Source organism: Poecilia reticulata, chromosome 13 (assembly GCF_904066995.2).
Source record: "Poecilia reticulata chromosome 13, P_reticulata-male-v2, whole genome shotgun sequence".
NCBI classification, from domain to species: domain Eukaryota; kingdom Metazoa; phylum Chordata; class Actinopteri; order Cyprinodontiformes; family Poeciliidae; genus Poecilia; species Poecilia reticulata.
The window spans coordinates 25,024,495-25,034,852 of record NC_088842.1 but is presented as its reverse complement, the minus strand read 5'-3'; the positions used below and the strand labels follow the sequence as shown (position 1 = coordinate 25,034,852).

Below are 10,358 nucleotides of genomic sequence, written 5' to 3'. Positions count from 1 at the left end.
ATTTTATAGTTCCTTCCACCTGACTGCGGTGTGGTCATTTTATGAACTGCAGTGTCATTTTAATGCTAAGCACATTTTTTAGAGTCCAGCTAAAAGGTTTCACTTTGGTTTAATCAGGGCGTGCAGATTTTTGGAAGTCTGGCAAAAGTGAGTTTTCTTTTGCCTTTTGCAGGTAGGTTAAGTTCTTGATAATGTCATGGGAAGTCGTGGATATTTTTTTGTTCACTTCCACCAACCTTTTAACAGTGAGAGCTCTCTGACGATTTGGAAACTCTCTGTGGTCGGTAATTTGAGATACAAGTAAGAGAATGTGAGGAAAAGCAAATGGTGAAGCAAAACTTTCTCTAACTATTCAGAGTGATGAAAGGTGCGCACTGCCTGGTATTAAACACAGGTATGTAGCCAGATTTCACACCTATGCAGCCACAGTATTTTAGTTTGTTAGTTTTTATTTTTGCTCCAAAAATATGTCAATATTGTTCCCAGTTAGACTTTACAGCTTATGGGCTGCATTACAAATCGAAAAGTTTAGAAAAAAAAATATTTTTTTCTTTTTTTTATAAGTAACAAATGTTACTTTACAGAGGTGTGTACACCCAAACTACAGCATTTTGATGTAGTTATGTGCACTGTATACTGAGGAGATAGGAAAAAAAAAGAATAAAGTTCAGATTTGCATTATTGTGATTCCTTGAGAGACGTTATCAAATGGAGAAAACAGATCATTTATTAATACTGGTTATCTCCGATCAAGTTTTTTGTTGTTTTCTACTACTGCTCATGATCTGGTCTGCAGTTTTTATAACCTGCTGTGTGTTCTGCAGCACCTCAATGAATGAGAGCGTTTTTTATCAGCATTAGTGTGGACAACGAGCTCTGAGCTGCACAGAGACAGACTGTGAGAGTCCTGGTGATCCGCAGTGCATGGCTATGGGTAGGCGTAAATTACAATTGCAAAGTCCTTTGTGAGTTATTTTCTATAGCTGCTTTATTATTTACCACAATTCTTCAGAAAAATAAGAATTTGAAGAACTAGATTGACCAAGAAAGCTGCATAAATGATAAAACATGCAAAGTATAACAACTGACCTCAGAGGTAAGGCAAAAAATAGTAGAATGTGGTTCAACGTAAGTGTAAAGGCAAGACACCGGTCAGTGAATTATGTCCCTGGAGTGTCCCTATGAGGATGAGGAAATGAAACTGTAACCTCAGGCTGCAGACCTCCTTCGAACAGAATTTGTAACAGAATTCTGGCAAGGCTGAGAAATGACAGACGCTCTGGGTTTAAGATGATCAGATGCTGTAATCAGTGGAACTGCTGGCAAAAACTTCTTATCCTGCTTGCCTCTGGACTGCATTTCTAATCAGTCAGAATTTCATTCAGAGCCTCGCGGTGTTTGGGAGAGAGTATGAGTTTTAGTAGTGACAAACAAACCTAATAAAAAGAGATCTGGTTAAAAATGAAATGGTATGTCAGAGTTTTTATCATAAATTCAAAGCCTCTACAATAAGTATACTGTAAAACACAACGATGGGTTTGTTTTCCTCACCATCTGTGTTTTATTCTTAACCAAGCCACATTGTCTGAATGAGGTTTTGGTTGATACTCTTTGTGTGAGGAAAAAAGCAACATGCCAGCTGATTCTCAGCCACCTGAACTTTTCTTTGACTTACTTCGCGTTAGATTTTTTTCTAGTACTGCATCAAGCCAGGTTGTCCTGCACTTCTAAAATTGTGGTGTCTGGATTGTTTTATCTTGCTCTCTCCATTCTGGCATTTAAAAATGGACTTATCGCTTTTCTTTGTGTAACTTGTCCTTATTTGGTTCTCTTAGCACATTTAGCACATTTTCAAGTTCTGAACTGTGTTTGTTTATCCCTTTAGCTTTATACATATATGTCTTTCACTGTATGTTTCTACAGGCTTTTTCATTCAGACTGATTTGTCTTTAAAGACATTCTTCTTTTCAAAGTAGCTCAATCAGAAAAGGTGTAAATCTCATCAGGTCTGGACTTTGGGCTTATCCAAAATATGAGAATGATTGGATTTAAGCCAGTTTATTGCCACTTTAGCTGTATTTGGGTTGTTGTCCTGTTTAAAGGCAAAAACCTATCTCAGTCTTAAGTATTTTTTTAGTCTCTAATGGGTTTTCTTCCAGGATTATCCTTATTTAGCTCCATGCATATTTCTATAATATCCTCACAGATTTTACGTCTCTGCTGAAAAAAAACCTGCCCATAGCTGCCATTAACATGTTACACTCCTGGGATGTTGCGTTCAGGGCCTTATTGGAGTCTTGGTTTTACATTTTGTACAGTTTTGTTTTCAGCTTACAGGAACACATTCTACCATATGGTTGATGTGTCCCATTCACCACCTGTGGGAAACTTGCTTCTCGGATTTATTCTCTCTTTCCTCATCCTGTCATGTTTGTAAATTTGTGTTAGTATTTTTAGATGATGTATTAAACAGAGCTCTCAAAGGTTGAGATATTTTTTTGTTGTAATATAATCTAATTTAAACTGTTCCATAGCTTTTCCTGACCTGTGTGTTGCATTATTAAGATTTTATGACGATGTTAGTCACTAATGTTTTCTAACAGACCTCAGAGGCTGGATTCATACAGTGATTAAATTACACATAGAATCAGTTTCTTTTGGACAATTGGACAATATGGGATTTTCTTTGGGGTTTTTAGAGTAAAGGGGGCTGAAAGCCTTTTCCAGATTTTTATTTTGAGTCACCTTTGACAACCATCTGACATTTCCCTTTCACTTAAGAGTTGTGTACTTTTTGTGTTGGTCTAACACAGAAACCTTTACAATCCTTGGAGTCATTTTAACATTTGGTTCAGATAAAAATCTGCCTGCAGCCACAAAACCAACCTGAGTCTTTAAAATAAAATAATTTATAGCTGTAATACACACTATAAGAAATATTTTAAGTCTTTTAAATCATAGTGAGCTATTTTATTTTAGTTTTTAGGTTTAATGCATTTTCCTGTGTGGAACATTCAATTTCTGTGGAAAATTAAGAGAAATAAATCACAGTTTGCAACCTTTTGAATAAAAAACCCCATTATTTCTGTCATTCTATGTGAAAATATTATGCATACATACTTTTGAATAAAAAAGAAAGGTTTTTGTAATTGTGTAGAAACTTGATATGGACACATGGAGCACTCTTTAGAATAACATTAAGTAACTTTTCAGCTATAAATTTAATCATTCGCAATTTATCAAAATAACAAAAAGGGTGTTCTCAGACACAGGAAATTAATCAATCTCAGCCTGGCCAATCTTCTGTTTTACTTCCACGATAAGCTTGCCAGCAGTCTGCAGTGGAGGCATACTTTTCCTCTGAGGCAGATAGCCGTCTTCCTCTGCAACCTTCAGGGGTTTAATCCTTGTTAAAGCGTTTTCACTGCTGATGTCGTAGAATGTGAAAAAAAAAAAAAACACAATTTGGCTCAAGGTTTACATGAGCTGTTTCTAAAACCGTCCTTTCCTTCTCACCTCAAACTATCGTTCCGCCAAACTTAATCAAAGAGTCAATCGATGAGAGTTTTATCGCTGCTGAAAGTGAGAGCAAGAAGAAGATGCTGTCCTGATTACACACAAACATACAAGTTCTTTGTCAAGCGGAAAATGGCACAAGCAACAGGAGTCAAGGGCCAATCTTTGAGACTTCCAGAGTTATGTTATCTGCTGAGCATGTGCTGAACGGAGCGTCAAATTACCAGCAGAGCGGCCATTTCCATCATTCTGAAAAGCTGCATTTCTCTTTTCAGTTAAGTCAGGTAAGTGTGAGAAATATAAAACAAAGTAGATTACTTTAACCCTTCTCCCTCTTACCAAAAGGATTAATGTGATTCAGTGGAAAATGGAAACAAACTGATGGCTGGCTGAATGTTCAGCCTACTTGAGCAGAACTGATCATTTGGACAATCTTCAACGTGGACAATTTTACAGAGAAAAGACGACTCAAATTCAGGTCGTCTAGTGAGTCCCGCCTGATCTAGACAAATGATCAGCCAACCAAACGCCAGTGTCCCAAAAATTAAAACATTTCCTGATGTCGGATGGCTGGAAGTGTAACAATGTCATTACGTTTGAGGCAAAAATTGTAGACCGTTAATAAACTAAGAAAGTGTATTGTCCTACTGATGTGAATATCGATCGCATACATCTGACTTGCTTGTCAGCAATCCACAAATCCAACTTGACTTATTCTAATCCCCGGCTGCCAACCAATATATACGTACTGGTGTATGTATGAGAATGAAAGGTGTATTTTATACCACATTCACTGGGAAAAAGTAGCTCTAAAGTACTTTGAATAGTTGGTATTGCAGTGTATAAATTCCAGATATACCTGTCTATGAAACAATTAGTGATAATACCTCAAAACCCATCCATCCATTTTCTTACACCCTTGTCGTCCCTAGTGGGGTCAGGAGGGCTGCTGGTGCCTGTCTCCACTGATAGACTTACTGGAGACACTGGCCTGCTTGGTCACCCTGGAGATGTCACCAGCCTGTCACAGGGCAACACAAGCAACCATACACACACACTCACACGTAAGGATAATTTATACAGACCAATTAACCTGACAGTCATGTTTTTGGACTGTGGGGGGGAGCCGGAGTACCCAGAAAGAACCCACGCATGAACATTCAAACTCCATGCAGAAAGACGTAGAGTCGGGAATCGAACCCAGGACCTTCTTGCTGCAAGGCAACAGTGCTTCCAACTGTGCCACTGTGCAGCTTAAAACCACTTCACTTAAAAATGAAGCTCAAAACATCCCAACTAACACTTTAAGGTAACACTTCTTTCTTTACTAAATGGAGGCAGCTGTTTTAATAATGCTATTGTGCAACATAACTTTCTAAAAACTAGAAGTTGGAAATCTTTAGCTTGGATGAAAATGTATGAGGAACTACAGGCTGTGTGCAGAGAAAAGGCACAGAGTCAGTCACATAGTTTCTACTTTAATAAGAATGCACCTTGGCACCCCTTTTATTTACTTCACTTTAGGCTATTATTTTACAAACTAGATATAAAAGGACATAAATAAATGACATAAGTTACATGTACCTATAGCTCCTTAACCAAAAAACAAAACAAAAAAAATTATAATGTCCGAAAAAAGAAAAAAAAATACAAAAAGGATCAAGAGGATGTTAGATCTACATGTCTAGATCATTATGGCATCGGAAGGCATACAATGACAAACATTAACCCTTGCGTTATGTTCATTTTTTTTCTTTTTTTTTGTTTTTAAACTTATCTGACATTTAAGTAAAGGAAAAAAGTATTTTACAGTACATTCTGGTTTCCTTCTCCTTCCAAGCATATCTTGCATATATCCAAGCAGGTCCATTTTCAAGAAATAACCCCCCAACACTCCCAAAAAAGGAAAACAATTAGAAAGGACTGCAGAGCTCTTTTAAGGATGGAGGTGTTCTATTACTGTATATGAATCGTCTCTCAAGAGTTCAGAAACATTCACGAGTATATAGTTTGTAGAGAAAAGGAAGAAAATGAATAAAGTCCATTGTGGTCAACCTGTAGCGTCATGATGTGCTCCGGAAAATTAAACACAAATCCTCTTTAGACATATCCCCCACCCCCCTCGCCCTCTGATCCTTTGTTCTGTCCAGGTGCGTCACTTTTGACCGCGCCCATTCTCACATCCAGAAAGTGTTTCCTCCATGATTCATAACGAGCACGGAGAGTCCAAACTCCAATCTGCTTTTTGTACGCGCTGGAGACGTTTAGTGTCTCGGTTGTGTCCAACTGCAACGCCGCTCCAAATGGGTCTCGCTCCAGAAAAGCTGTTCATTAAATGCTGTTGCTGAGGAAAGCATATATGACGTGAGCAACACACCTTATGTTCTCTCTCTCTCTCTTTTTTTTTTTTTTTTTTACAGATGACACAAAAAGAAAAAAATATAGTCCAGGCTTTTTCTTTTTTTTTATATCAAAAACTATACAGCTCTGTTATCTCCTCCCTTCTCAACAGTGGCATGAAAACAAACACAATTACAAATGTCAATCAGAGAACACACACACACACCCCCACACACACATCTCATTCTCACACTCAAATTATACCCTATTTACTCTACATGCAAAGAGATCAAATAAAAAAAAATCACAATTGAAGTGAATTAAAAAAGTATTTTATCCACCGAAGCAGGTTTTCTCTGTTATATTACATTCTTCTTCTTCTTGTTTTTTTATTTATTTTTCTTTTAAGCTGTTAATTTCATTCATAGCAACTCCAACTCATCGCCGGATGGCCACAGCCACAGGGGTGGCTACACTGTCAAGCCGAGATGCTGCTACGGTGAACATCCCAGGCGTGCGTGAATTGATTTGTCCTCTCGTTGGTGGAGGAGACGCCCCGAAAGGAGAGGCTGAGAAGGAAGCAGGACGACGAGGAAGAAGGAGGAAGAGCGGCAAAAAGAAAATCCCCTCGTGGCAAACGAGGCCAAGATTCCCGTGTTATTGATGGACGGCAGCATCTGGGGAGAAAGAAAGAAAAGAAGGTTCTGAGAAGCTGCATCAGTCACGGCGGTTTTCAGTGTAAACTGTTTCTACTCTGCATCTAATTCCAACCAACTATGCTGTTCTGCAGCTCGACGGCACATTGGACTCCCCGGCCAAAAAAGTCCAGCGTCAGAGAGTGCCAGGCAGAGATAATGCAAAGTATATGCGTGTGATATTCGATATGCGTCCTTGATTTATTGGCACAAATCAAAAGCACACAAATAGGCAGCTATACAGCATCTGTGTTTGATAACTTTGAGCCGGTGCTGTTGGAGTAGGATATGTTGGCAAGCTGAAATAACTCTTTTGTTCAGTCGTTAACAGTTTATCATGAAGAAATATTTGAATATGCACAGAGAAAAGTGAAGAAATAAATTAGTTAGCTAATAGCTATTTAAGACACAAGCTTTTGAGACGATTCTTGGAACAAGAGTCAAATTGAAAAACTTTATATCTGTGTGACGCCATGCTAGCAGATTAACAAGATTCAAATCGTTGTTAAATTTGCAACTGTTTTCTCAGCCAAATGAGGAGCATGTTGCTGCACTGAGGTGCTGTTGGTTCGCTAAGCTGGTACTCTGCAGATTGGTCCAAGTTCACCAAAAGTTACTGGTAAGCTTTTAGATTTTACCCGTCAACAGCATAGAGCTGTCCTCCATGTTGTTGTGTGGCGCAGAGGTTAGAGCGAGTGCTCCGTCTTCTGTGCCTTTGCTCTCTCTGCTCCCTTCCTGTCGGATTACGTTCAAATAAACCCCTCCAAGGTTTTCACTACATTTATAAACGATATGATAAATGCCCATCTCCAGTTGGCTGCTACAATTCACAGAATCTAACATTTTAAAAAAAATCCGCATCCCAGGTTTTTATTATTTTTTTTATTAAACCTTTTAGCACTCCTTGCTGAACGGCAGGCTGGGATTTTTTTTTCTTACAAAAGTGCCTGTGGTGAAATTAGTAGCACCTATAACAAATGTTTCTCTAACAATTTCTATTTTGCAATGTTTTTTGATTTCTACTTCACTTTTCTTGAATTTGGCCCAGGTCAAAGCATCTTTAAATACTAGTTACTCATTAAAATTGCAAAGATTGGATACTTTTGGCAGATCTGTACTGATCACTGTGCTCTATGTCAGTAAAACAAGCATGTTAATATCTACTGTTATAGGAATAAATAAAACAATAGGAACAGGAATGTAACGTGTTAGTGATGGCCAGCCTATTTGGAGTCAAACATTTCGATTTTAAAGCCCTTGTGAGTAATGTTTTTCCCTTAATTAGAAATAATCTGGTTTTATTTTACCCAGCATAAATATACAGTAAATTATTGAAAAATCAATAGATTCAAATGTTTATAGAAGAGGGATCTGTAAATTTTTGTAGATCAAAACAGAAAAAATAGAACAAATGTCAAACATGTGCATCTTTAAAGCAAAACTATGCTGTTCCTTAAGGTGTCATTTTAATGGGTTTATTTATTTTTTCCTATTCTTAATGTGTTTTATCAGTTCTTTAAACAAAAACTAAATAGGAGTCCCTCATTTTGTCAAAAAGCTTGCAAATCGGCCAAGTTTGTTATCTGGTAAAAGTCACCAGATGTTCATGATCCCACTAATAATAAAATGACATTTTAAATAGCTAATAAATAAACAAAGTCTTTACGATTCCCATTTTAAAAAAGTATAAAAATCTCACTCTAATAGGGCAAAAATGCACATCTGCATCGAGTAAATCTCAAATGCTCACCACTACAGAGTTGAAGCTAAGAGTCTCATTTTGGGGTAACAGTGGTGTTTTCATTAAAAAAAAAAAAAGAGCAAAAAATCTATTACACACATCCAATAATATTGGAGCTCCGGCATGAGAAAGTGCTTATGGAGCTCAGTAGAGAATCAACTGGCTGTGTAAGCTAAATTTGTATTTTACCATCCTAATTAACTGAACTCATTTAAAAAATGCACATTTCTCAAGGGAGCACAGGCAAGAGGAGAAACGGTGACATCACCATTGTTCACCAAAATACACCGAGACCGAAGCTGCACCTCGTAGTGGGATCTTTACATTTTCCAAACCCTTTTCCAAAAGCTACGTTTGGCTGACTGGGTGTCAGCTGCTGATTAATTCTTCTCATTAAGATGCCAGAGGCAACAGGCCTGCAGACTGATCACAGAACAGTGCCTATTGATCTGCTCCGGTTGCCTGAGGTGGTGCAACCTGCGTGTTAATTAACACGGCTTCTGCAGCACAGGGGCCAGTGTTGGGGAGGTCCGGGGGAGATCTGGTGATTCTCACTTTGTAGCTACACATGCATGACATTAGAAACTCAACACCACAACAAAGGAAAGCCTAATTCAGTTTCTTTATGTGTTTGTTGGTTTGGGCAGCAGAATGGAAAAGTACTCACCTTGATGACAGCTTCAGTAATCCTCCAGTATCTTCTTGTTGTTTTTTTTTCCTTTTCTTTTCTAGTAGTTGATGATTGCGTTTCCATTTATATCCACATTGTCCTTTTGAGAGAAAGTAAAATCCATCATCTTGCCTCCGGTTTATGCAACCAACTCAGGCGCTTCGAACAAGCGTCCGTTCAGAGTGGTTACGAATAGTCTGTAGCCCCTGCAGTAGCGGCGAGGTGAGGGCTCTGATTCCGATGGGAGACAAATGGAAGAATCCAAAGTGTGTGTTTTTATCGAAGGTGTAGGAGGGATTGTTTTTGGGAAGACAGGGGTGTGGGAAGTCTCCTTCGGAAGATCAAAGACATTCTCAGTAACGCCCAGCGGGCAGCAAAATCTGGCATTCTGGGAGAAAAACAAGGTCAGAAGAGAGGCAACAAGAAAAAAAAAAAAAAACTCCTTGAAATAAGCTTTCACTACACCAGCATCTCCCCAAAGACTGCAGCCGTCAACCTCTGAGATATTCGCAGGTAGCATCCTCCACTTTCCAAGAGATATCAAACAGATCCAGCTGACGGAGAGAAAGAGAACAACGGTGGCCGGGGCAGCCTTTGAGTCCCGCAGAAACAAGTCACATACTATAAACACAGTCACAGGAAATTCAAAAAGTCTGTTCCTTGGAGGATTCCAGAGGGAAAGTTCCAAGAGATAGCCGTTTGCCCAAGAGGAGGAAGAAATGTCAGATCCCAATACCTCCTTCCTTCCTTCCTTCCTTCCTTCCAGACCTTTAAAGGCACTCCAGATTGGCCTCTTGGAAGCACTTTTTCAGCCGCCCGTCCGGTGAATCCAAAAAATGCAGAAGTGTTCCATTCTCCAAAACAACAAAAAGGGGGAAGGAAAAGGTCAGATTTTTGAAAAAGTGCCAGTTTAGACACCTTTTTTTTTTTTCTTCATCATCAAGGTCTTGTTTTCTTTTAGATCCAATTTAAAGTGCGTTGATGAGGTAAACTATTTCTTCATAGTTTATTTGTCTCTTTTTTTATATTTAACATTTTTTTATTATGTTTTCTTTCTTTTTTAAGAAAAAAAATGTCTTTTTGATTCCTTTGCTTCCTCCTCTCAGACAGGAACCATTCTGCCTTGGATCTGTTGCATTTGGGACAGCATACTCTGGACGCTGGTCAGGATTTTGTTCTGATGCGCAGCAGAGGAGATGCCTATGCGTGCCATGTCCCTGAAAAAAAGACAAGGAAAAAAAAACCGTTTTTTAGGACTCAGGAAAATAAAAAAATCTAAATGATGAATTTTACATCACTGGGAATTGGCTGAACAGTTTTTCTGTTGTATAAGTATTTTTTTCTTATGAGCAAGCAAAACTTAGTTCTGTTTTGCTTGATTTTTTCTACTGTTTTC

At 38.4% G+C, this 10,358-nt stretch overlaps 1 protein-coding gene across 4 annotated transcripts in view; it reads right to left on the bottom strand.

Annotated features, from left to right (window-relative positions):
* Positions 1 to 4,981: 4,981 nt before the first annotated feature.
* Positions 4,982 to 10,358, bottom strand: part of epha4l (eph receptor A4, like) — a 65,584-nt gene continuing 60,207 nt past the window's right edge. For all 4 annotated transcript variants that reach the window (XM_081614239.1, XM_081614240.1, XM_081614241.1 and 1 more), the window contains exons 17-18: positions 8,960 to 10,179; positions 4,982 to 6,533 (exon numbers count right to left, since the gene is read on the bottom strand). In XM_081614239.1, the coding sequence (XP_081470365.1) occupies positions 10,065 to 10,179 (115 nt within the window). In that variant the 3' untranslated portion in view covers positions 4,982 to 6,533; positions 8,960 to 10,064. The remainder of the gene's footprint in view (positions 6,534 to 8,959; positions 10,180 to 10,358) is intronic.